This window comes from Pleuronectes platessa, chromosome 3, assembly GCF_947347685.1.
Source record: "Pleuronectes platessa chromosome 3, fPlePla1.1, whole genome shotgun sequence".
Classification (NCBI taxonomy): Eukaryota; Metazoa; Chordata; class Actinopteri; order Pleuronectiformes; family Pleuronectidae; genus Pleuronectes; species Pleuronectes platessa.
In genome coordinates this window covers 7643688-7671294 of record NC_070628.1, presented here as the reverse complement: position 1 = coordinate 7671294, position 27607 = coordinate 7643688, and the positions used below count along the sequence as shown (strand labels likewise).

Sequence of the window (27607 nt, the reverse complement as noted above, 5' to 3'; positions counted from 1 at the left end):
ATAAATCTGCCCCAAAGCCTCACTGCAGATGGTTCTTTAGATCTATTCCCCAAACTAAATTGAAAGGCTGATTCAGAAACTCAAGCTCGCTCTGACAAATGATTCATTAAGTTTTAAAGAGCAGCCAAGACGGAACGGCAGGAGGGTAAAATTATTAAAAGAAACCGATGTGCCGTTCAAGTACAAAACCTTTTTTTTTATTTTCTATGATCAAAACTGCAAAACATCTAGAAAAATATACAACAAATGGTTAACCTTTCACAACATTAAACATTTGAAAATGGGAACATAAAAGAAAAGAAATATTCACATTTTCCCCAATATTGATAAAAGAACATTCATTTTTATTTCCTTTCTTTTACATATCAATGTTTTTTTTTTTTTTATACGTTTGCCAATATTGTTTTAAGGTCTGCCGTTGCTTTTAAACGTCTCCACAGTAGCCGGAGTCGTTGGAGAGCTGTGAGTTGGAGCTGCGGTTGGAGGAAGAGTTCCATATGTCGAGGTTCATGTGCGGGCCGAACGGGTGGAAGCTGGAGTACTGCATCGGTCTGCAGACCCCCTCTGGCTCCCGGGTGAAGGGAGAGTGGGGAGGGGTGATGGGGGACACGGGGGACATGGGGGCCGACCTCTCCGGCTGGAAGTGGCTCTGGTAGGGCTCGCTCTGCGGCGTCCAGATGGATCCGAACAGGCTGGACATGGGGGAGAGGCTGCGGGTGCCCGAGAAGTACGGCTGTGGAGGAAGAGGGAAAACATGAAGTATTTTCTGAATTGTTGAAGCTGGTGTCAAGGCTCAGGTGTGACAGTGCACAGTCTTATCTCAGCATTATACTTCAATGAGATTCTCTAACCTCACCTGTAAGAGCTCTCTGCTGCCGTTGAACATTTGACAGTTTGCTTCCTGGAGTCATTTTGCATAATTTAAATCTTGTCTCTCCTTTTCAGCTTAAGGCATTCGAAAGCACAAAATGAACGTCCTCGCCCGTGACCAGTAGAAGTCTTTTTTTTCTTCTTTTATTGGTTAATTCCTTCTTAACTTTCTGCAATTAGTCTAATTGTCCGAACTACCCCCCCCCCCAAATGGATCCAGACTGACACCACCTCTTTGGGTTGGACTAACTATTGGTCCTGTGGTTGGGTTAATGGTCGGAGGAACCCTTCACACCCGTTACTTTGGTTCAGACTAAACAAAAAGTCTGAAGGTCCTGACCAAACCAGGAAAGAGAGCAAGGTTTCCCTCCATCCTCAGCAAAGTGATTCACCTGTACTTGTGACCAGCGTTTAAAACACTTGCTCTGTTACTACAATTTACTGAATTTCAACAATCTACTAACACAAACACTAGAACTGGTTCATCCATGACAGGATTGTATCGGCTGATAATCCGCTCATGAGTGACAGGAGAACTGCAGCAGCATGCTAAATGAAGCACTGGTGTGAGAAGGAGAAGCAGCAGATAAGAGAAGTTTATATAAAAAAACACTGTCTCAAACTGAGTCTATTAAAAGACATGAGATGTTCCTTATTTCTGGTATAAGAGCTGAAAACTTCCCCTTAAAAGGAGCGTGAGCCGAGGAAAGAAGAAGCTTCTGCACCAGCACCTAATGCTGTGGTTACATTTTAAATTATAAATCACAGTAAACTATTGTGTGGGAGCCTGTAATTACCCATAGTTCCCCTGTCCTCTCTACCTGTTCAGCGTTTCCAAACAGTCGTCCCAATACAGATTTAGTGTTTAATGTTCCAACTATTTATACATTTTAACCGTAATATTAATCATTTATGTTTCATTTGCGACAACACAACTTAGACTACATCCTGTAGATCGATATTTAACTGTCAAAGACATAAACGTTTTTCTTTTTAAGTTTTATACTTATACTTTATACTACTACTACTAAATTTGACATATTTTCCCCTCCATAATGGTTATGTAGATCATTAAAAATATATCTTAACATATGTATATATATAAGGGTTTTTGGCTGTTGAGGAAATAATCTGTATATATTAATCAATAGACAGTATAATGGTTAGTTGCTGCTCTATGCCACAGATATACATGTATCTCTTGAACTTTGGTAGATGTCATTGAGGTGAAACAGGTGATCACTTTGTGGATGTGAGTCGTCACCTTGCTGCCCACACAGGCTGCCGTGTCCCAGGTGGAGGGGGATTCCTGTGGCTGTTCCTCGGTCCAGCACGTCTGGTTGCTCTGTGAGTTCTGAACCTCCTGAACTGGAAAACCACCGGGAAAAGTTCCATTTCCTGAAAAAAACGTGAACAACAAACATGTACTGAGTTTCCATCTATAGACAACTTTAAGGACCAAGAATTAGAATTAGACATATCAATATAAAACTGGATAAAATGAAACTGCACATCCGCTGGTACCTATGAAGTTGGTTTCCTCGCAGTAGGGGTAGGGGTTGTTGCACTGGGTGTTTGCACTATTCCAAGTAAACCTGCAGGAAACAAGGGAGATAAATTCTCAAATTATAAACGAGTACCAAGCCAGGACACATCTCTGGGATAACTAACAAAGACATTTGAAGCAGGCAGGAGGATCACTTACATACTGTACATGTACCACAGCCATTTTCATTCAGGAGATTAAAGTTAGAAAATGTAATTAATTTTGCCTGGAAATTAAAGTTTCTTATGCAGCTAATAGAAACTTAATCATTCTGTCCCCACAATGTGTAAAATACAATAACAGTCCACTTCCTCTTTAAAGCTGCAACTGATTTCTTTGGACACTAGGGGGCAGACGAAACCCACCTAATTGCTGAAAGAGAGCTCATCATATGTTTTTTGTCCTTTTAATTTGATATTAAAATAGAAACATCTATTTGTAGATCTCAACCTAATATGCAATCGAACCCTTACCCATTATACGGTCTGGTGGGGGGTGGCCGAGGTATGTAGGGGAGCGCCTCAGTGGTGTTGTATCTGAACTCAGTGGTGAGGGGTATGGACGGAGCCGACCACGTCTCCTCAGGTAGATACTGAGTGCTCAGGTCTGAGGAGGAACACAAACACTTTACATTAGACTTTACAACGGAAGCAATGGAGATTTCTTATAGTTGAAGTTCAAACTTTGCTCTGGAGACACAGAGGTTTGTTATGAATGTCTTTACCCATGTTTCTTTCCACTCCTGCAGCAACAGAAGCAAAACTGGGAACAAAGCTGGAGGCTGGGGGGTCTGAGCTTTGGCACATGTCTTTACGGTACAAGTTGTTCATGCTGAATGAACAAAGGAAAAACAAAAGGTTACAAGTCAAACAGGAGTTGGATAAAAAAAAGATTCTTCACTTTTCTCTCCCAAACAAATCGATATTTTCATCAGTTCACAGGTTTAAGTCACATCTAATTTAGTCTTCAAAATGAAACTACCTTAGATTTGAATAGATTAAAACCTCCCTCTTCAACTTAAATGTCTTTTAGTTTTGACTAAATTCTTAATTACCTAATTCCCTTTATTTTATACATCTTTTTATTTAGAAGTGCTGTGTACAAGCCACATATAGAAAACTTTTTTTATATTTGTATATTTTCTAAAATATTGTCTACATTAAAAACACACATGAAGTTGATAATTTTCTACTGACCATCTCTAACAAACCCTGAAAAGTTTCCATGGAGGCTAACGAAATCCCCAGAGCCACTTGTATGCACGCAATAGTGTATGTGTGTGTGTGTGTGTGTGTGTGTGTGTGTGTGTGTGTGTTTACTTCAGTACCTTAGAGCCTTGTAGTTAGTATTCATGTTCTGGTAGCAGTCTCTCTCCACTGGGTGGACATTGTACTGCATGGAGTCCCCTGTAAATCCAAAGCAAATCATTATTGTAATCATTCTTATCTGTAATAAAATTACAGTTACTGTTGAGCCACAGAAAAGAACCACTAGACACTAAAAGGAGCAAGTTGTGTAGCTCTAATATCAGAGTTTGAGTCCCTGTATTGATAGACAAGGCCGTGCATAGTGGCGCCATACTTTTTCTAGATGAGGTAGTGCAGGCGTGTGTCCTGGAGCCGGGGTCCTTTTCTCCCTCTATGCTGCTGGCGCTGCTCCAGCTGCCCCAGCTCCCCCTGCTGGCCCTCACGCTGCCTGACGAGCTCCCGGAGTCCGAGCCTGACTCGCACACTCCACCAGTGCGTCGCTCTGTGGCACACTTTCTCCTCGGGCGGGCAGGGAACACACCTGTTGGACGACATCAATGTAGTGATGTTACACTCGATTGTTCAGTTGTGTGTTAATCTGTCAGGCTGCAGCGAACTGCGACAGGCCAGGTGTATTCCCACCGTTTGGTTTCAGGGGGGTTTCGGCAGTATGAGCAGGTTTTGGTGCTTCTGGCTTGGAGCTGTTGCAGCAGCGGTTCCTGTTCCGGGGCGCGCTGACGATTCGCTCTCCTGTTTTCCACTCAGGTTCCTTTTCCCTCTCTGGCATCACTAGCATGTTGTGCTCCGGAGCGCTGGAGCAGCAATCACAGAATAAAACACAGGTTAGTGATAACATCACCGTGTTTCTACTGATGTAGCTCTCTGCTCACTCTTTTAATATTTCTAAACAAAGAGCCTTATCAACAGTTATTTCACTTTCAAATATCAGAATTAATGTTCAGTTTCATGGATACAAAAAATACAGTGACGTCTACCTGGAGACAGCTTCTGTCTTCCTGCGATTCCTCTTTCCCTTATTATTCCCGAGTGCAGTGCCAGTCTCGATGCTCTGTGCTTTCTTTTTCTGGCCTTTGGTATCTTCTCTCAGCTGTAGTGGTAAAAACAATAAAAGGGATTATAGATATTGTCATAAACCCTTCTTCAGATTGTATTTGTTTTCAATGATTTATCGACGCTGTTTCTTACCTCCAGTTCTGAGCTGTCCCTTTTGTCAGAGGTGATCTTCTCTGCATAGTGCTCAGTGCAGCTCTTCTCAACAGGACTACACACTAACAGACCTGGTCTAGGTCCTGGACTCAGTGTGACGTTGTGTGGGAAACCAGCAGGCATTTCCATGGGAAACATAACTGCTGGGGCTCGGTCTTCTATAGTGCTGTGGGGCTCCTCTTTAAAGTCTGCGGGTTTCTTTTTATCCAGCTCGGTGGTGAAAGCTGGTTCGTTGTTGTTGCAGACGTCGGAGTCCGGGGTCAGGGGAGCGTCTGGTGTCAGGTCCTCGTGCTCTTCATCCACTGTCACAGCGCCCCCTGCTGCACACGAGCTGGGCTTGTATTTGGAGTAATAAAGCGAAACTTTGTGTTTCTTTTGGGTTTGGGCTGGCGTAGTTGCGGTGCCCTTCTTCGAGGACAGAGGACGCTGGGTGGGGCTGTTTGCCAAGGCAGGAGAGCCACGCCCCTTTCCTTTATCAGAGGTGTGACAGGTGTCCACGTAGCTCTTACAACTTCCCTTTGTTTTACTGCACAGAAAAGAGACATTTTAAGTATTTTAACACACACACACAAAAAAATCAACTGTCCATGGAAAGACAACAAAATAAAACACTGGACGTACTTCACTCCATTGGGTGTTATATTGTTGACAGAGCCATTGTCCCGGGACAGGATAGAGTTGTGGTTGCTTCTGATGCTGGGTGTGAAAAACTCAGTCAGGATGTACTGAGCCTGATGGAACGCCATCAGACAAACACCGAACAGCGAGAAGCTGTGGAGGAAAGAAACACAAGATTTGTAGCTACAAGAAAAAAACTGATGATTGTACCGGAGACTAATAAAATGTTTGTGGAGAAAATCCTGGAATAACTGAGAAGGTACTAACCATGTGAAGATGAGGGTGATCACCCAGAAGGTTTCCTCCCAGCTCGGGCCGGGAACCACCTGAGCACAGAGAGGCAACATGTGGTGCGGCAGGGTCACGTTGAGGGTGAAAGGAAAAGAGGTTCCACGGGACGTCACCAGGGTCAGGTCCCGGATCACCCAGGACGAGGTGAAGTCTGGGGTGAACCTGAGGAAACACACAGTTAGAGACAATGAAATAGGATAATTACTACAACTACTAATTTGTTGGGATGTAAATAAAGTAAAAAGTATGCAAGTACGTTAAAAAATACAGCTGACAGAAAAAGTATAATTGTTAAAATGCCCCTTGAGGATTTAAAACGTATGCTTACTGCCTTAGGTTGAATGAAATGAATCCTCCCATTCAATTATATGTCAACATTACTTAAATACTAAGTTAACCAGATTCAAAATTTCCTCCGTAAACAATACATTACGCTTGAACTCCACTTACGCGATGGTGATCTCTGCGGAGGTGTTGTGGTCGAGGCTGAAGGAGCGACACTGCAGCACCTCAAAGCCAAATCCCTGACACTTGTAGCCATTTATATTCATGAACATGACCGTCAGGGGAAGCTCTCCTGCATTCTCCACCTTGAAACTTTTTCTGATGGCGAACAGCGGCCTGTTTGTGCGCAGACCTGGGAGCGGCACATGGGACAGTTGAGACACTTGTGAAGCAAATACTTTTAACTCAAATCAAAAGACAATATTACTCGACAATAATTTTTGTTTGTTAGATGTAAACAACGCTCTCACCATCGCGACACTCCATCAGGGTCGACTGCGGGACGTTGAAGCGCAGCGAGGCTCCCAGGCCCGGGAGCTTCCCTCCAATTCGGAGCAGCTCTTTGGCCCCGTGGCCCTGAACCGTCACCATGTCGAACACCGTCAAGTTGTTCCTGAGAAAAACACAACCAAGACCTTATTTTCACATCTTAGAAAGAGAGGAATTAATCAACAGAATTAGAATAACATTAAATTTCATTATTTACGATTGTCTGTGTTCTCATCATGAACCAAATTAAGAGTATTGTGGCTTGTATTATATATAGCAGATGGATTAAAACTGTTGGGAAAAGAGTATGATTATATTCCTCCTATTGGGGTGAATTAAATACCTGATGACGAGAATGGTCGTGGTGGGTTTGTGTTCGGTTGGAGTGAAGACCACAGCGACCTCTCTGGCCTCCCAGGGCTGCAGCAGCAGACGCAGGACACCCCCTCGTGACGTGGTCCCCATATTTTCACTCTCCTGGGGGCAGGATAAGCAACATGATTAAACAAAATTAAAGCACAACAACAATGCCTCCACGTGTTCTCCACGTGTCTCATGAACCAACAGTCAAAAAGCTATGCTATGTATTAACAGTGCCATAACTTTATTAACCAGGAGGTATTTACCTTTGGGGGGAAAGCTGACAGAGTAAACTCTGTGGTGCTGATGTTGACAGAGAGGGGGCTGATATTAAACCTGCCAAAGAAAAAAAAATGTAATTTTAACCAGAGCAATATGCTGGAGCCGCTGGAGCAGAATTTGATTGAATCATTCGCTGTGATGTAAAACAGTGACTCTGCTCTGCGTACCACTTGGTCAGGAGGTCCAGAGCCTCTAAAGGGGCCGGATACAGGGAGAGGATTCTAATTTCTACAGAGACCACAGAAGAGGAGGGATTCTTCAGCATAAAGGTCTTCACCTGAAACACAAAAAACAACTTCAAGCTTAAAATCTTTCTTAAAAATAAATGAACTATCATTTTGAGAGCAGAGTCTATAAGGAGTTGCCCACCTTGCTCTCATTGACTGGTGTAGCACCAAAGTCCAGAGCAGCAGACGTCTCCACAGGGAGTCTGGGCCACCTGAGAGGACACAAACATTCACATTTATGAATGACGTTAATTCTGGGAAATAGTCATCTTCAGGGTTCACAATGGCATGAAAAGGCTAAGACTCACCTGCAAGGCAGTTTGTCCTTATGGTTCTGCCATCGGGAGCAGAGCTCAGCTGCCAGTTTGCTGTCGACCGCCCAGGACGAGAGGTAAAAGTCTGGGAGGAGAGAACGCTGCCACTCTGAATGACCTGATGTGAGAAAAGGGAAAGAAAAAAAAATATATATATTAACATTAAAATATGATGATGTTTTCAGCAGGTTTCAGAAATTCAATTTCAGAATTTGAAAAGCCAAAAAATATAGATGATTGACTTATAGACTTTGCTCAATGGGGATGACAATTTACCTGTTTCAGACAATCTGAGTGGGCAAGGTCGCCCACACTCTCGCTCCGCCTCCAACACCACCTTCCCCTGCTGGGAGAATGAACAAATCATTACATCTCTGTACTGATCCCCCATCCAACATCTTACTAACTAACCACTTAAGCTGCCATTTTACCTTGGAGGGAGTAGAGTGAAAGAGGAGGGGGACGTGCAGAGCGGAGCCGAGGCTGGTTTCCAGCTTCAGGGAGGCCAGTTGATTGACTGGCAGCTCACTACTGAGCAGCTGGAGGGACATGATCCGCCAGCAGCCCTGGGGAACTGTCAGTGGACCGCTGAAGTTCATCACCTGACCAACAGGGGGCATTAGAGATATTAGTGTCATATCCTGTCCTTACCTTTACATCCTTGTGGTAGAAATACAGCGTTTTATATAAAATAACAATGTTTACTGGTCATCATCTGATCATTATGCTGCTGTGGTGCATACCTTCATTACTCCGTGCAGTTTCTGTGAGAGGCTGGCCTTCATCACAGTGAGCGGGAGCAGGAGGGTGTTCGTCATCCACACGTCCACCAGGTCGGCTTCTCTTTGTTTCACCTGGAACAGGCTGAATAAACCCCCCCACGATTATTTGCAGGAAGACAAAATAGTTTGTAAATGATAAAATTGTACTATGATACACTATTCAGTAAAATATGTTCAACAATTGCAGCTTATTGAGAATAGATCATTATTATACATACATGTTTACTATCAGGTGTAAAGTTGGAGTAAAACAGCAAAAGGTCTCCACATTACCTGTGTGTGATATGTAGTCCAGGGAAGCTGTAGGTTGTCCTGTCCCCCAGAATCTTTAAACCGATATGACTTGTGCATTTTCTTCCGTGGCCTGGCAATGAACCTGACATAGAAAACGTGTTAAGACATTCAGATTTCAATAAAACGTCACACCGCAGGAAGTGAGAAATAATAATTATTCACCTCTGCAGCCAAGGGTGGCAACTTCAGTGAAGTTTTTTGCCTCTGGTCTCAGATGAACCTGATTCAGTTCTAGGCTGACTTCCCCTTTTGATAGCACCTGCATTTCCTGGAAAGATAAAACATAATGTATAAAAAAACAGAACAATTCTACGTAGAGGCTGTGAAAAAGCAAGATAAAGAGAAACCCCACCTTTACATAGAGCTTCTTGCCTCCAGCATTTAACAAATACACTCCTATATTTGGTTCCCCTGTAGGAAACAAACAGACAAATACAACTGAGCACAGATGTACATTATATAATACTAATTTAATGATTAGTTCACGCAGTAATAAGCGATCCAGTTTAGAGTGAGTGTGAATCTTCTGATATGGAAATATTGTGTACATTCAGGGAGACATTGTCATCAGTGTCAACTGTTTTGATAGAGAAGTCCACGACAGAATCAAGTCTGACTGCAAAGATGTTTACTGGTGATTTTAGTGGAGGATGACAGAACGGGATTGGAGGTTTTTGTTTTGGTCATAGACACCTACCTACTGCAGCCTGTCCAGCAGTTGGGGCCACCAGAAGCACCAGAATATGCTCAATGACGTAGGGCTTGAGCTTGTCCAGGTCAGTGGGCCGGTCACCACGGGCCGACAGATTAATCTGCAGACTGAGGCGCTCCTCACTCTGGAGGCAGGACCCCTGGGACGGGACAGGAAAGACATACCAGTCACGCACCGGACAGATTCGGATAACAACATGGGAACAATTAGACGCTTAAGAGTCAAGTAAATAAACAAAAGACAAACAAATGAAAAAGTGAAAAAGTTAGAAATTTTTCTTTTCTTTTCAGGAAAGTCACTGGTGGAAAGGTTTCATTGCCGTTGACCAACTGTCAGTGAACACTGAGGGCCCGGAACAAGAAGGCAGTATCCTAGCAGTGCCACCGACCCTGTGACACCCTCATAAAACTGATAGATCACTGGAGTGCAAATCTCACTTGGCTTGCCTCCCTGGGTGAATCCCCACCTGACGACCAGTAGACTGACACCCTGGATCAGAGCCACTAAGGCTCAAGGACTGCAAAAGCAAAACCTAATCACTTAAAACCAAGTCTGCTGCTGCATTCCTTCCTGACTGATCTAATCTGAGTAGAATCGACACTGACGAAAGACCCGTTCACTATTTTCTCAGTGAAGTCCTGAAAAAAATAACAGAGGAACAGGTGTTGATCTTGGATATAAGCTGAAGGTCGCAGCTGGGACACTGAATGGATGATTTCAATCATGACAACATAGTTTGGTCTGCTGCGGTCTCGTGCGTCACCAGTGTTGCGCCACATGTGCACTGGGAGCCCCAGGTCAATTATTGATTCTGTTGAGAAAGCAACTGAAAGTCTGGCGAGAGAACTCACCCTCCTCAGAGGCTCTGGAGAAAAGTGAAGGTGCTGCCTTTTCAAATTTACATCGTGGTCCGCGTTTCCCTGTAAAGCAACTTGTTTTCTTCTTGGGATATTTGCATTATTTTAGTTTTGATTTATTTTTGCGTCTGTTGGATGTTAGAAACTTCGGACTTACGAAAATGACAGGAGCAACTGATTCAGACATTTAGGCAAATGTCACTAAAGAGTGCAGCGTTCAGTGCATGTCTGAAAGCAGCGATAATCTTCCCTCTGTCAACTGAAAAACCACTGTCTCCAAATTCAAGCAGGTTTAATTTTTCAATGATCAATTCAAGGGCTTCATTGAGTGAAAAGAATTACCTGAGGGCTGTTAAACAGACTCTTGGGTAAGCTGCACTCCAGGAGTAGACCCACAATAGTGATGTTGGAGGCATCTTCCTACAGGAGAAACATCACAACAAGCAGATTAATGACTGAATATAAACAATGAAAAGAGGATTGACTGAAATCTAGTGGTGGTACAGTGTATTACACTTTCTAGTACAGTGGAAACCAGTTTAAGTGTACACGGATATAGTGATATGGTATGGTCCTCATCTTAAAAACTTGATTTCCCCTAAGTTGTGGTCTATCATACAGAAACGCTGAACAATAAATTATGAAGATCACTAGGTTAATAACTTTAGTCTTTAATATAAAATGTCCTGTTAATTAAAAACCCCAGTGCAGGCCATGCAGGGTATTGAACATTAAGTTTATCAGCGTTTAAACCTGTATGTGAGAGACTGTCGCTGTACAGCAGTTGCAGTCTTTAGTGATTTCGAGACCTTCAGGTTCTTTGCACTTGGCCAAACTGACATTTGGCAACTGCCCCCCCACTTCCTGTTGTGGCAGGGAGGATCTATTTCAGATACCTTCTCACACTTCCACTGCGTTGGCTTGTTTCTAAAACCATGCACTCGTTTCTCATTCATTTACATGGTGAATTACAAGCTCATATAATTTTATATTGATTGTGATCAGAACAGTGTTTTTGATTATCATCTACTGGTAAATATTTATTTCTTGACTATGGAAAGAATTCTAAACATTAAGTGGGAACCTTCTTGCCGTCTGAGCGCACATTTAGTAATTTCACAGCAACAAGTGCTTGTCAGTGTGTACCACAGAGTCTGTGTGTTTGCATGCAGCCCTCGTTTATCAGGCCTGGCAGGAAAGAGGAAATCAGCTGTTACCAATGATGAGCCGTTATTTGCTTATCTGTGTGGCACGCACAAACCATTTGTGTAAATACATACCTGAGTTTGGGTCAGCTTAATGCTCTGGATGTGAGGGAATAGTAGCAGACTATCCTTTCTTTGAATGGATTTTAATGACCCCCGATGAACTCCTGCCCCAAAAAGCTGGAAAAGGAAGTGAACATTAATAAAAAAAAAAAAAAAGGATTCATCACAGTCAACAGGGGAAACAAAGGAGCTGTGTCTTTTATTAGGCCTGAGCTGAACTTTCTTACATGCTAGGTAACGTTTTTGTGTTTATAATTAAAATTAAATAAGTTGGCTTAAAACCAATAAATATATTTTTGAAAAAATAAAAAAAATAGGTTGGCTAATAATGTAACACCACAAAGGATGTAGCAATTTTGTATGTTATTAAAGACAGTAAAAACACCAAGGGTACCATTATTTAAATTGTAGAAACAAAATAACAAGTCGGCGGCTGTCACCGACTGACAAAGTGTCAACAAACAAGTGTGAAAGTGTTCAAAACACACTCCAGTCCGGCTCTGTGTTAACATTGAAAAACAAGTAAACGTGAAAAGGGTGTGGCTGCTGGAGGCTGCACGATAGTCCAAGTGTCTACGTGCCTGGGCGTGTTCATAAGCACATTTCAGAAATACTGTGCAGGTTTGATACGGGATAGACAACATTCACAACTAACTGCTTGTGGAGTAAATCATGTGGAGTTTGTAATTATTTTTGCTTTGGTTCCACTGTGGTTGAACAAAAACACAATTCAATAAGAAAATAAGAACTGAAATTGAAACTTCTGAAGAGTAAAACTGAAGAGAGAATACATAAATCCAACAATAGTAACAAAGGTCAGGTGATATAAAATGGCTAAAGTGGCACTTCAAGACCGAATCTGTGAATTGAGTGCAGTGAGTCCAGAGGATGCAGCAGTTAGCAGCATGTGAATGAATATTTCTGGACCACATTCTTATTTTTATAGTAAAACTGAGTATAAACAGGGGTCGGTACTGTAAACAAATGTGTTTTTGACTTCCTTTGTTTAAGCATATGCGTGTGGGATGAAACTGAAATGCAAAAACAAAAATTACTGATGCTGGTAAAGATCAGAGCAGAAGCCTGGTCTGCTGTTAGTTTGATGTCTTAATTATTGAAAGAAAAACGTTTGATGAGACTAATGTTGGAAAGCTCATATAGAGTTAATACAACAAACTGGTGAGCATCTTTCAGAAGGGCCACAATGCATTTCGAACAGGGCCCTGAGGCTGTAGAGCAGGGGTGTATGAATGGAACTGACCTGGTATGACAGCAGCCCATGGGCCGATGTGTTTATAAATAATGTGTTTTCTACATTGCCCTCCTCAGATGGGAGGAAAATTAGTTTAAAAGATGCCTTCCCTCTGGGTGGGATCACCTGGGAAAGAGAAAGAACGTGAGCACAATACAGACACACTACACATTTGGACAGAATTCATTCTGAACACTGTGTGGCGCACACATATGGAAACTTACTCTTCTGTGAAAGGAAGGTATGTAAAAATGCCTGCTGGATGTAAACATTGACAGCAGTGTCACAGGAACTTCCTGGCTGGGGTTGTGTATATATATGGTTTCAGCTCTTGGCAGCCCCAGCGGTCTGTAAAGACAGAGAGAACAGCATCATAAATAACTTGCTTCTACACTCAGCTTTTACCCAGCAAACACCACGGTAGCCAGCTGAAAACCTGAAGGTCAACAACAAAATTAAAAAAGGCCCAGAGTTGTTCTCTACAGAACTTCTCTGTACAGTATGAGTCAGCTTCCTCTAACTAACCACCATCTTGCACATTCAGAGTCGGGGGCTGTGCAGTAGCGATTGGGAACTGAGACACGGTAGTGAGGCCCCGCTCACACACAGGCTCGACCAATCGAAAGTCAGTCTCAGCTGTTAAAGACATTCGATTATGAAACATCGAATAACTTATTGGAAGCAAACTTACCACAAAAATTAACACTTAAACACCAGTGTGACAAGAAGTACCTAAAACAACTCAAAAAGGTCTTTAGTTGTGTCCATGTCCTGTCCACTAACATGGAGGAGGCAGGATTTATGATCCCAGTCACCAGGCAAGACACGTTGGCTTCACTTTTGGGGGCTGCCTATGTTTATATACAGTAGCAGATAATGCAAACTAACGGCTTATCAAGTAAAATCATGTAGATATGGACATAAAGTAGGAAAACATTTTGAGTTGGATCAGCTCAAATATCAGATCTCTGGAATCGTACATTTCTGATATAATCCACTCAACGTTTTTCTGCATAGCAACATTTGAAACCATTTCATTTATTGTACCCTGCCACAAGCTTTTCAATTGATTATGTCAATACATTTCCCATTTAATTAAAAAGACTGTTCACAATCGAACCTTCTGAAGTGCTATGTTCTCACAAACGCATGGAATACATAACAAAGCCATTTAAATGTACACCAATTTTCATCAAGTGTTTTCCATTAGCTGTATGTCTGATTAATGTAGGATGTGAAGTACTTTCCTGTGGGCTACATCACAAGCTGACTGGGTCTTAAGAGTTCATCTTGCATAATAAAAAGTATGTGCATGACCTAACGTACTTTTTCCCCTTGGATATAGAGGGGAGGGCTTTGACATTTACAAGAACCTCTCTACAACATAATGCAATTCAACACAACAGCTTTGTAATAAATACGGCCACTTTGAAGTTTTTATGGTTCAGTGTTTGTCGAGTCTGCTCCAAAGGGGGGGCAACTTTCTTTTTATGTTATATTTAGACGGCACAGTTCTTGTTGTTCTATTGGAATGCATTATAGAATAAAGCTGTCAGTGGTTGTGGTGCTTTATGTCCACACCTGGTACATAACCTTTAAATGTGGAATGTAAACACATTGTTATATGAAGCGTAAAAAAGCTGTTTTTACTGCTTTAAATTTAATTAAAAACACATTTATCTGACCAGCCCTGCTGTGCTTTAAACAACACAGCTACTGCAAACTGTTCCACTCCAGTCCACAAGGCAGCGGTAATGCAGAAGCCTGTGCAACAATGATGACACAATGTAAAATTGAGCATCACTACAACAAAGGTAAACATTTAGGAGACTCAAATCATGCCCATGTTGATCGGAAAACAGACAAGCTCTAGTAATGAAGTCTATTCAAAAACACAGAAGAGCGAGATTCAGACGCCTGAAATAACAGGCTGGAGTCCTCAACCAATCGGACAAAGGTCAGCGCTGAAGGCCCCACCCACAAGGTTTATGTACTTGCACTTTCCCCAACGTTGGGACTATTTGGAAAGTAGAACGAATTCCCCCAGAACACAATTTAGAACCTGCAATTTTAATTCAGTTCCTGCATACGTTCCTTGTTCCAGGGGAAATTTCCTGCAGTGTAAACACAAGGGTGCAAGCTGGTGGTCGACAGCCAGTTTCTTGTGATGGAACAGAGCTGAACACAGTCAAACACCAAGAAGCACATGGAGTTCAGTGAGCTGATGTAATCAAAGCTGGTCTGTGTGAACATGTGTCCTTCTCTCTGCAGAGGGACGCCACAAATACAAAAATGATTTTTTTCTTCCTGGGAAAAGAACACTGAACTATAAATTATTTTGTTAACTTGATTTTTTTTTATGAACACGCACTGTATAAGGTTCCAGTGCATACTCAAGGGAGAATGTTGGGGCTCTGTAAATAACATACAGTCTAGACTTGCTCTATATGAAATAGCGCCCAGAGATAACATCTGTTATGATTTGTTGAAATATAAATAAAACTGACTTGACGTTTCAGAACCAAATGAATAACATGGATGCTTGTTCACACACGTCATATTAAAGTGAGAACTGAGGGCAGTACTTACTGCGTCCCGAACTCCAACGCTGGGGGCTGAAAATGTAAGGGCCTCCCATTCTCAAGCGTGTATGAAGAGGAGCTGGTGGAGAGAGGAAAATCACAATAGAAAATAAAATTAGGACAAAGGACAATAGTTTATTCAATTAGTTATAAACTGAAAACAAACACTTGAGACAAATACATCAATATGTTAAATTTTCCAAACAACTTAAGTCCAGAACACTGTGTCCCCTTTTCTGGCCGAGCATGTGACAGTTCACAGGGATGAATCAACAGTGATCACGGCCTTGGGCTGCTTCACAAACCATCTACTTCCCTGCCTAACAAAAGAACTAAAAAATAATTAACTATCATAGGGAGATGTGAGGCAAGTAAAGACGATTGATCACTTCCACACGAATATAATTACCCAAACTAGAAAAAAGCTTTGCTTCATCGTGCGAGTACCAAACCAAAACTCCAAGACAACAATATTCACACAGTGCTCCGTATAATCCAGGTTTTCTGGAGATTTAATCATTCAGAACTTTAACTAGCCAAACTATTTTTTTATAAAACTTCCTGTGTACTCACAGGTATCAGTTTAAACAGTTATGAACAATATTCAAATTACCATCAAGCTGGGCTCATAAGTCCAAAAGTTTAAGCAATTTGTATGAATATAACATCACTTTTGTGTTTTTGTAGAATAGTTTAGCAAAAATAGAAAGAACAATTGCTAGATAGCAGGAAAAGGTCAGCCAGGGCAAAAAATGTGTATTGTATGGAACACTTTTCAATTATGAGGTCATATGTAATGGCATGGAATGGCATCCATAAATATGTGGATTATGTGAAGTCACAGGAGCTCCTTTAGGTGCTCCACTGTTTTTATTGGTAACGCTGTGGAGGACATGCAGTGCTAATGAGCTTGGGGAACGGGTGCTATTAAAAAATAAAAAAAACGGGGAGACAGCAGCTGATTTGTTGCTGCATGCGGATCTATATTTGTACCCGTGTGAAAAAAAGTTTGAACTCTGTTGACAGAAGACTCAAACAACTGTTAAGCAAGTGGAAAGAGGGTTTGAGCGTTCGTGATCACTAGTAATGATAATTCAGAAGTCCACAATCTCCCCAACATACTGCCACCTCTGCAGTTTCATTATTTCACTAATGCAACAGAACACGTTTCTCATTTCATAATTCAGGAAACTGTTATAGCAAGTTGTGAAGCTCGTAAATATTACTTCAAACTGCATGCGTCATGGGACCATATTTAATGCATAATGACTGAGACCCCTGGTTACGTTAAAGTCAGGATGGAAAGAGGGAACATTTTGTGGATTTTGAGAATTATTACACATAAATCAAACATCCAGCCAAAACCAAAAGATTACAATTTTACTGTCACATGTCACAAAGACAATCAGCAAATCGTGACAGTTGAGAAGTTTAAATTTAGAGAACGTTTGAAACTTTCAATTGGAAAATTGACAAAATAATGAAAGATCATCATTTACACATATTAAATGTGTCAGATTAATCAACAAATTCTTTCAGCACCAATCTAGTTTACCATCAAGCATGACAAATGGTTCGGTTACCAGCACCAACAGCTTGTTTTGTTAAATATGCAGGGTAATTGTTATGTAATTTATTAAAATAATAGTTTGTCTAAAGATGTAGAAGAAAGTGCATTAGTAAAGACCTTCACAACAACCTGCTGCTCACAGTTCAATAAGAAACCCAAACTGTTGAAAAAAAACAAGGAGGCAGCCGCAAAAGAGAATATAAAGAAAACCTCCACATCAACCCAGCAAAAAACATAAACGGACATTGAAGAAGAAGAGTCAGTTTTTTCTCCGTCAACACCATCAGCACCAAATCTACACTTTCAACAGATTACAATTTCTGAGTTATTTCCGTCATCACATTAGTATTTTGTTTTGAATAGTATTTCCTAGTCAAGTTCAGATTATATTTATGACAAATTACACAATTCATATTGCAGGAGCAAGACAAATCAGTAAAAGTCAGTAAAATACGCCGCACATAATGAATATGGAGCAATACTAACAAATGGGAAGTTAAGTGACGGGCAGCAGGAAGTGCGAATACTCTCGGCTGCATTTTGCCCACAGCAGCAACACCACATCTGGTCGATTTAAAACGTAACCACTCTTCTATCAATAACCCTTCTTTAAAACACACAACCCCATCTACAGCTGGTTGCAAAGACACACACGGTGGTTAAACGTCTTGAGGTATCTCCTGACCATTACAGTATGACAGCGCATGAATTGAGCTCCGGATTATTAAAACATGTTAGTAACTACAGTTCCTCATACTATTCACCAATAGCCATCTGCCACAGAGATATATATATAGCATCGGGGGGGGGGGGGGGGTGCATTACCTAGAAAAGACAAGCAGGCTGTTGGTACGGGAGAGAATAAATTCATAATTTTAGCTGTGCAGTACAGTGGTTTAGAAATAGTTTGTGAGCCACACATCCTACTGCACGATATCACACTTGTTTCACCGACAACAGAATCAAATGTGTAACTGAATTGGAATTCCGTTCTATTAAAATACTGTATATGTGAGAGAAGCAAACAGGTAAGTGGCAACACCTCACACTTATGTCATAAAAAATGGTGATGACTGTATTCTGCTACCTAGCGACAGTTAGCAAATTCGAATCTACTTTCTATGGAAAGCAGTTGTTCCAGTTTTCAATTACATCCTCATTATCCTCATTCAGTCATACACAACGTTTTGAGCCAAGTCCGCTTTACATAACAACTTCCTTGATAAGGTCTGCAGTCTTCCTGATGTTAGCCTTACAGAACGTGCTGTGGAAACGTTTTAGGTATCTTGTTTCACACACCATCTTCAGGGGTAAGTGTGATTCCTCCCAATTTTTTTTTTTGCAACATGACAATGATCCAAAACATATAACCACAGTTGTGAGGAACTATCTTCAGCCCCAATAAGAGTCCTGCAACAGATAGCACGGTTCCCGCAAATCCTGGAACTCAACATCATTAAGTCCTCGTGGGATCAAATGAAGCGACAGAAGACACCAAAGCTAAATCCACAGAACTGTGCAGTGTTCTCCAAGAAGCTTGAACCGTCCTACCTGCCAAGTATCTGGAAAACCTGTGCAGAAGAGTGGGAGGACTGGTCCCAGCTGCCATGAAGTCCAGAGCCTGAACCGCGACAAGCAAACAAATGTCTTGTTTCCAGAGCTGTTTTACAGAGTTGTGTGGGGAGATTATATTGGTATAACTGTTTGCTGACACATTCTCCTACTTTTGGGACATTTGTGTCATTAAGCAACTCTTCATAACTGGAGCGGCATGGACTTGAATGACTCTAAAAAGGTTAAACAAGCAAAAACACATGGACACTGTGGAGTTTAAAAGTTCAAAAGTGTTGAGTTTCATGTTCAATACACTTAAAACTCACATGACAAGAAAAAACAGGCCGTGTCATTTCACTGGTGACGACTTTCAATTATTAACAGCCACACACTGGTAATGAATAGTACTGCAAATGTAGACAGCAGATGCAAATATTAGGGGAAATTATATCAGGTCAAGTTTTGAGGTCAGGTCATGCTGTCAAGTCAGCAAACTCATTTGCCAATCTAATTTATAATATTTGCAGAAGTTCCATCGTTTTACCTGTAATAAAAATGTCTGTACATAATGAGGCTTTTGTACAACTTCTATTAGAGACGAAATCTTGATAAATCATTAAAATGTATCTAAGTTTAGGAGTGGCTCTTACTTGACAGCAATTAAAACACAATTTAGAGTGGTTGGAGCACTGCTGAGACAGCCAACTGAGTGATGTCAATATGCAGACATCAGTTCAGTCTGTGTCGTTCAGATCTGTATCTTGTTTTGATAAAAGTGGTTGAACAGAACAGCATGTACTACAGGGAGAAAAAAAAGAATCATACACTTGACGCACTGAATCGGTGAACGACTGATGATTAATTATATATTCTGCACCACATAAAATGCCACTGGCCACCTGTGCCAAAGCTCAAGTGAACTGGGTCACTTTCTGAACAGCAGCTAAGTGCATATTGGAATTTTTAAAAAGGATGCAGAATAGAAAACAGGTCAATGCTGAGACAACAGAAAAGAAAGGCGCTCTGACAAATATGAAAACCCCCCAAAAAGCAATCTTCTCTACGCTATCTTTCTTCCGCTCTGGTTAATCAATAAGGACAGCTTTTTGCATTTGTGCCCTAACAAGCATCAAGATAGGGAGAATGGAGAATCTGCTCAGTCGTCATATGAAACCACAGTTTACTTCAGACTATACTGCGCTGGGACGAGCAGACACACGGGCAACTGGGGCAACGCACAACAATGTACAAAGACATCAACTACTTGTCAGACTGTAGGTGCCGTTTTACTGTGGAGGGGCAGGTGTGAAAACAAAGTTTAACAAGTTTGGCACCGGTGACTGGGGCCCCGCTGGGATTTCTGAGAGTCTAAGCCAATATGTTATTAGGGTGTTAAAAAATTCCAAAAGCGTTACATCAGGCACTATATATACATATATGACATTATTTTGTCAGTGAGTTCAAAGATGTTGTTGGCCCCTTAAGACATAGAAATGTTATCGAGTCTTGATATTTACAGTTTAACTTTAAATAAATAACCACAAATAACACACAATCTCCAACTTGATGTTTCAGGCATTTGCCGAAAAGTAAATTGTGGACGTCTTATGATAAATCTCTATAAACAATCGTTAGTTTATGTATATCTACATATTTGACTGTTAAAAAACAGCAGCTTTGATTTAAATATACGACTGAATCACTCAGAGGTAATTCTGACATGTCACTGTAGGAAAAGCCCACGTCAGGTGTAAATGATGAAATGAGTTACTGGCTCTAGGACAGGACAGAGTCATTGTTACTGTGATCAGGAACACCTGGACCGTTCCTGCAGTGACCAGTCAAAATGTCAGCTGTGAAAAGGGCCTGTGGCGACTCGCGAGCAGTGTCAGGTTCACGTCAAGTGTCAGGTTCTTGTTGGTGAAGGGGAGGGGGGGGGCATTACCTCGTCATTTGTTATGTATAAGTCACTTAGTCTTTTCTGTGAACTCAGCAGCAGCTGCTCTTGAGGAAAAACTCAGTCCCTCAACAAGCGAACCGCTGAGCTGTAGTCCAAAGGTTCTGTCCACTGCCACAGTACAGAAATAACAAGTTATGTTTGGCTCCATTTGATCCCCTGGATCTCACTCACACTCGGTGTGAACGTTGACCTCAGCCGCGCTACAGGCAGAGAGGTCAGGACCAGAGGAGAGATCAGGTCAACTGATGTTCACACGTTTGTAGAAGGTAAAGAAACAATGAGAATAACAGTGAGATGGAAACCACGTGGCACAGCAACACTAGAGCCGAATGATTAACACAATTAAGATCGCTAGGTTTGTGTCAGGAAGATCTATGGCTTTTAAATGAACACAATAAAGGACAAGGGTATTATGGGAAATGAGTGTAAAATGAGCTCATGAGACGATAAGTGGAGCCAAGACCTTTTGACACCAGACTGGACTGAGAAGGAGATATCATTAACCTCTGCATCTGCACACAGCTCTGCTCTACAGGCTGGAAGTGAGTGATGGCAGGCCTGCTAAGTACCTGATAACCCAGGCACGAGAGGCCTCGCAGCCCACAGCTCTGCAAGTCTCGAGTTCACCCGGCAATACAAAGCCTCCATTGCTTCTCAGCTTCCCTCCATTTAAAAATAGCCGTGTTTCACCATAGTTCAGCAAATGTTTGCTGCAGGTAAATCAGATGAAATTTTTATAAACACTTTAAGGGTCATCCCTTTTTAAGGAGTAGTCTGAAGATACAGTACAACACAAAGTGATGGAACGACCCGGATGCAGGTTTTCTGAAATAGATCTGTAGTCTTCACGCTGATATAAGGGTTATTTTATTCAACACTGGAAATCGACCTCCACAACCAAAGAAGACATCAAACATCAAGTACTGCTTTGAAATTGCTAAAGTTCTGTTCTTACATTACTCACAAGGAAAGATTTTCCAAACAGGTGTGCACCAAGACATATTGCATTAACCAGTGGGCATAATTCCACTATCATGTTGGGTTGTGTAATAGAACGACTGGCATAACTCATCAGCAGAGCATGACACACATCTTGCAGAGACAGGTTAGCTGAACTTCACCCAACATGCTGAGGTACAAACCTCAAGGCAAGAGAAGAGTTAAAAAGGAACACGGTGAGCTAGCTGTGGTATATGACAGACGAGGCTCGTTACATTACTGACATTGCCTCTCTAAACAGAAAAACAAGGAGCGGAATGTGTGCAACTATTCACTAAGGAGGGATAAAAAAAAACAAGCCTGTAGCAGTGACATCATCAGCCTGTTACTAAATATGACCACGACTTGGTGAGATTTTGCTGTGAACATCCATTTTCCCAACAATTTTCCTACGGGAAAGAAATGCAGCTGGGAAAGACGGACCTCCCCTCTGTTTTCTTTCAAGGAGTTCTAAAATTAGACAGGAATTTGGTTCTGTGCCTCTTTAAACACACGCCCCCCCACCCAAAACTCTCTCCCTCACACACCCCCCTCACTCCCCGACATAAACAACATACAGGGGAAGACTTTTAAAGGGCTTAATAGAAACCTTCGGCGGAGCTACCCTGAAACCACACCAGGTCGTTTGTCTGAGTGAATACAAAAACATGTCACCTTACAGCTGCAGTGTGACTCTGCATAAACCATTCCACGAGCCGGTACTATAACTTTCAGAATGTTGTATATGTTTAAAGAACATTGGAGCATTTCTTTTTTCAAATCCAGAGCACAGTTCTTCTTTGGTGATGTAGGGGTAAGCTAGTTTTTCCACTGGGCTGTTCACAAACTGAACTCATGCCACAGCTCTGGTTTCATTCTGTGCCTTACAGTGTAATTCTGGGACACACCAGAGGAACACTTCAGCGTGATGCAATCTGTATGCTGGTTCGGTGTTTTGTTAGTAATTATGTGGCTTGGTGGAAACTCCACCTACTCCCAAGTGCCACTCATGAACAGGTGGAAACCTCTCATCATCTCCATTCACTTTTTATGATTGCTGAATGCATGTGTGGCTTTCTCTGACCAATGTTTGCACTAGGAAAGTTAGACTGTTTTTTTCATGTTGTTTTTTTTAGGTCAGTTTCATCGGATGTGAGCAGGAAGCCACAGACGAGCTTCAGTTGTCTGCTGTTCCCACAGAAAGTGAACAAAAATATGAACGTACCTGTCGTCTAGAGGAAGACCGTCTTTTTTCCGCTCCCTCTCCACCTAAAAATTAAAGAAAAGACACATCATTGATCACAGTTCGAAAAGTAGACTCCAGGCCATGTTCTACTTCCACACAGTTGCCTGGAACAGAACCATATGAGGAGATTGTGGGATGGAGGTGGCCTCGACATGACAAACTATCTCCTGAACAAGACGTACAATGCATATTGACACAACACCAACTAGGGGTGATATAGTTGATATTGTGGATGGATGGAATTATAATGTGTTAAGTGGCAATGACATCACTCCTTTCTTTACTCTTTTAAGCAGTCTTGGATACCTTGAAGGGAGATATATAAATCCAAGTTAGTTTTGTGATTATTACCTTATTATTATTTCCAGTGGAAGGCAGCAATGCAATGGAAAGAAGAATGCGACAGCACATGTTGCTTTGTTTAGAAATGAAGAAATCACGCACACAATGCAACACAATCACTTCCATTATGTGAACATGGTTCCCATTTAAAAAGTAAGACAACAAGCAGAAAACATTCATCTGCAAATGATGTCAGACAACAGTGGTTTCAGGAAATCCCAATTGGTTGTGTTGGCAGAGTATACTCTCCACAGAATAAAACCATGAACATTCATTGTCACACTGGTGATAAACAGTGTTTACAGTGTAAACAAGTTTGAGACCACTTTCTCATTCCTACAAAGAACAGAGGATACTTCCAAACATCCACACAGTTCACAAATCATGTCCACTTAAAATTCACTGGGATTTAATCTAGTTATTCTAAACCATGTGCACACTTCTAGCCATTGCCTAACCAGATTACACTGTGGATGTCAACATACTGCATGTACTGAGTTCATGTCTCTTCAGAGAACATTTGACCGACAGTGCACTACAGCTAACGGACTCTTCAGTGTTGCAGTGTTGGCTTGGATCAAACCCTGATTGAACACTGGTGTGTTAACGCCGCCACAATTTGAAACACGGAAGCTAATGTGCAGAAGTGTGGTCAGTTTCAGTTTCGGACAGTTTACTTTCACTGACTGAGGCTTGATGAGTGGGGATCTGAGGCAGTACAAATAGCTAATATGTTTAACAGTCACTGACCTGACCCAACATGGAGGTGAAGGCTAATTATTTTGATTGGCCAGTGGGCTCAGACGGAGAGGGCCCTGTTTTATGCCAGGTTCTGGGTTCCTGCTGAGAACTGAATGCTTCGAGGGAACATGCAGAGCTAAAGCAGAAACTATGTGTGAAATGCTGAGTTCTGCCAAGTATGGTTAAAACTTTATGGGCTCCGCTTTGGCTTAATGATCACACACAAAACAACACCAGTGGGACATATATGTTATATAGTGGCTGTCTGAGCAACATTACCATGGAGCAGGTTCTGTTGGGCACTTTATTGCCCCCTCACCCGTCTTTTCACCACCTCACTCGATCCAAATACTAACATAGTGAAGCTGAAAAAATTAAAAGGAAATGACATCCTCACAACAGCAACATGCTGCGTTTCTGTGATAATAAAATTGACTGAGCCACATCATTGTTTACTGATGTAGAAACATCCTTTATGACTGGCTTTAGTTTAATAAGCCAGTGTATGCAATGCTGCAAATCAAATAGACGGGCTGCTATATGGCCCGACTGCAATTATATGATCTTTGCATTGCAATGGTGCCTTGATTTGTAAGACATTTTATTCAGGGCATAACCCAAAACAAATCCTTTTTCATTTCTTGACTGTGTTACTATTAAATCTAGGGGCCCTTTGGAATTATTGTTTTTCAAACTTTGGGTGATAAAATTTGATTTTATCTATAACTACACATGCCTTTTCAGAACCAAGCACAAGCTACAAGTCTCAGCTTGAAAAGCTCCAACTGATTCGTCTTCGTTTTATGAATTTTATCCTACAGTGCCTCCAGCAGCTTTAAAGCTTGGCAGGTTAATAGCTTCAGTGAATGAGAGAAAATGGATTTTCCTGCTGATTAAGCCCAACAATGACAGCACACACGATGCTGCTGCTTGTGGCAACAGGTGAGCAATTACAAGCAGGAGGAATATTCAAAGGTAGAACAACAGTCAACAGTAAATTAATCGGATTCTAGATGGAGGGATTTTAAGATGAATGCAGGGATTACATTTTTTAGGACAAAGGTTTGTATACAAAACACAGCACCGGGAAACTGAATGAGGGAAACTGGCTTAATCCAGCATTTACTAGGGGACTAGACAATACAGATCTAAACATATTGTCCTTAGTCAAAACCATAACAAGAGGCAAAGTTAGGAGGGAAATCCAAATAGCAGCAATTAAATGCTCTATTTTTGCTCACATCTGCTCAGGTATGACTGTGGGCCGGATCTGAAATCAGCTTTAATTATGTGACACTGCACATGACCTGGCATCCCCACTTCAGGGAGCCTGCGGCAACATACAATACTTAAATAGCTGACCAGCAGCAGCAGGGTATAGAAGAAAGACATCCAAGTCATGCTCTATTTCACATAGCCCATGTAACTGAGACAGTCCCTCCATTCTCTGCTGCCTATCTAAACATGACATCCAACAATGTCAACAATTCTGCCATCTGCCAATTGATCGGCAAGGAAGGGACGAGTGGAAAAACATGTCCGGACGCACACATAACAAGACATAACTTCCACGTTAACTATTTAACAGAGTATGTGTGTTTTGTGGAAGTCGCCGCTCAAACCTTCCCCTTTGCTTCCAATGCAATCCCATTACCACCGCTATCTGTTTACAGAGCCCTGCAGAAAATGGCCACACCTCCCCACCTCCAGGTAACATGACAGTCAGCTGGTGACCTCATGACAGATCAGTAAACACTACCCTCCAGCATTTTGTGCTGGTCTTTCTTCAACGACCAGTGATGATCACACCCCCAGTGATGATCACACCCCCAACTGCTTGAAAATGTTTAAGGAAACAGGAACTAAGTTTCTTTTAAAAACTAAAATAAAGAAGCAAATCTTGCAAACTAAAAGGAGGAGCAGAATAACTCCTACCTAGTGTGAAAGGAGGCACTGTAAGCGTGCTCCCTCTCTCTCTCTCTCTCTCTCAGTGTGTACTGGGGACTGAACTCCACAATGGACACTATGTACAAAAGAAAATAAGGAGGAGCCACATGGCAGGTGGCCTCCCGCTCTGGTCCCAGTTCAGCTCAGAGAACTGATCAGTGGCTTCTTGTTCACCAATTAAAAACATGTGCACAAAACTGTAATCATAAAAAATCCCCTTGGCGTTTAAAAAGATCACGTGCACAGAATATGCAGAATATGCACAGAAGAGGCGGGCTGCAAAAGTGGAGGCAAACAACAATAGAAGATGCACACGTGTTCCGTGCATGTGGCTGCGTTTGCACATGCGGCGGTTCTATAAAAAGGTGTTTCTGCATAGACACACACAGACACACACAATCCCATTTCCTCCTCCATGCAATAAGGCGGAATGTGTTTAGTGATGATTACCTGAAGCGGGGCTAGTGGCTCTGCATCCTCCGGCTGCCAGACCTCGACCACGCCGGTGGACATCTGACTCAGAGCTGTGTGGGAGCAAGAGATCAACAGTGAGACGGAGGAGGGGGGGGGGGTTCATATAAAAGACACACGAGTAGAAAATATAGCCACGTTAATATATCGGGATTTATTAAGATAAACAGTGTGATCTGGTGTATTGTTACAAGTGGAAAGCAGCGAGGTGACAGGAGAGGAAATGACTGAGCCCCCCCTCCTCTTCTGACAAAGGCTGTTTGCTAGCTGCTCGCGGAGGAGGAGGAAGGTTAGCTCGATGGCTAACGAACTTGGAGAACACATCTCCCGTCGCCGCCGCGCTACACACGACTACAGCTCGCGTGTGTCCCCGTGGAGCTCGTGTTCCCTCAAGACAGAAAGCGACAAATACCCGGTCCAACCCCCGGTGGTTCGTTTACCCCCCCACTGGTCTGAAAAGTTCTGGTTTGGTAGAGAACCAGAACAAGGAACTGGCAGCTAGCATGAACGAGCAGAGCTGACACACACACACACACACACACACACATAAAAAACACACAGCTCCAGCCCTCCTTTAAAAATATAATAACACACCTCGGCCACTTAAATATAATCTTGAAATATTTTAACACCTATTTATAGTTTAATAATTCCCCTCGCTAGCATTCGCTGTCAAGTCAAGCTAGCTAATTGTTTTTTTTTGGTAACAGTCGTGTTTTTCTTTTTCTTTTTTTTTTTACGCAGAGCGAAAATAAAACTAAAAGGTGAGCACCGACCTTGCAGCTGCGCCCCTCCGTGCTGCACGCAGGGTAAAAGTAATTGCAGTATTCCTAGTAGTATATTGATCCAGGTCTTCCTGTGACAGTGGCCGCCCGGTTGGAAGTCCTGTAGCCCCGCCATGCTGCCCTCTCCTCAGCTAGCGACCAGCCGTGTGTTCCGCCGCGTTGCTTCTTTCTTCTCTCGCCGAAGCAGCAGCAGCAGCGGCGGCAGCAGCAGCTCCCTCCCCCTGTCCCTCCCTCCCTCCTACCTCCTTCCTCCCTCCCTCCCCTCCTCCTGCAACATCCACAAGACACTCACAACAACACTGAGCGCCGTGTGTCCGCTGCTGGAGGCAACATACAGCTGATGCACACACAACATGCGAGGATACACAAGTACAATGTCCCCTGCAGTGGTGGGTAGTGATTCATTACTGTGCGCGGGACCCTGGACTTCACCTCTGTCCTTAATATTTGACTTCACACTTTCACTCGCCAACACTTCAAAGGCATAACAATGATCTGTTTTTGCAATCC

The 27607-nt window shown here is 42.2% G+C and overlaps 1 protein-coding gene across 4 annotated transcripts; it reads right to left on the bottom strand.

Annotated features, from left to right (window-relative positions):
- Positions 1-175: 175 nt before the first annotated feature.
- On the bottom strand, positions 176-27287 carry tmem131l (transmembrane 131 like). Of its 4 annotated transcripts, none has more exons than XM_053418858.1 (35): positions 27089-27287; positions 26292-26365; positions 22791-22834; positions 15511-15582; positions 13146-13269; positions 12931-13047; positions 11682-11786; positions 10744-10821; positions 10396-10464; positions 9530-9683; positions 9185-9243; positions 8995-9100; positions 8812-8914; positions 8500-8620; positions 8188-8358; positions 8033-8102; positions 7751-7874; positions 7585-7654; positions 7383-7492; positions 7200-7269; positions 6917-7050; positions 6555-6697; positions 6250-6436; positions 5776-5961; positions 5512-5661; positions 4870-5416; positions 4659-4771; positions 4306-4475; positions 3998-4204; positions 3744-3822; positions 3141-3247; positions 2890-3022; positions 2395-2465; positions 2135-2268; positions 176-733 (listed from the first exon to the last, which is right to left on the bottom strand). In XM_053418858.1, exons 1-35 carry the CDS (start codon positions 27210-27212, stop codon positions 425-427), a joined length of 4635 nt encoding a protein of 1544 aa, XP_053274833.1. In that variant the 5' UTR covers positions 27213-27287; the 3' UTR covers positions 176-424. The 4 variants fall into 4 exon arrangements, with proteins under 4 accessions (XP_053274833.1, XP_053274834.1, XP_053274836.1 ...); XM_053418859.1 differs by having other exon boundaries at positions 8033-8099; XM_053418861.1 differs by lacking the exon at positions 10396-10464.
- Between the last annotated feature and the right edge of the window lie 320 nt (positions 27288-27607).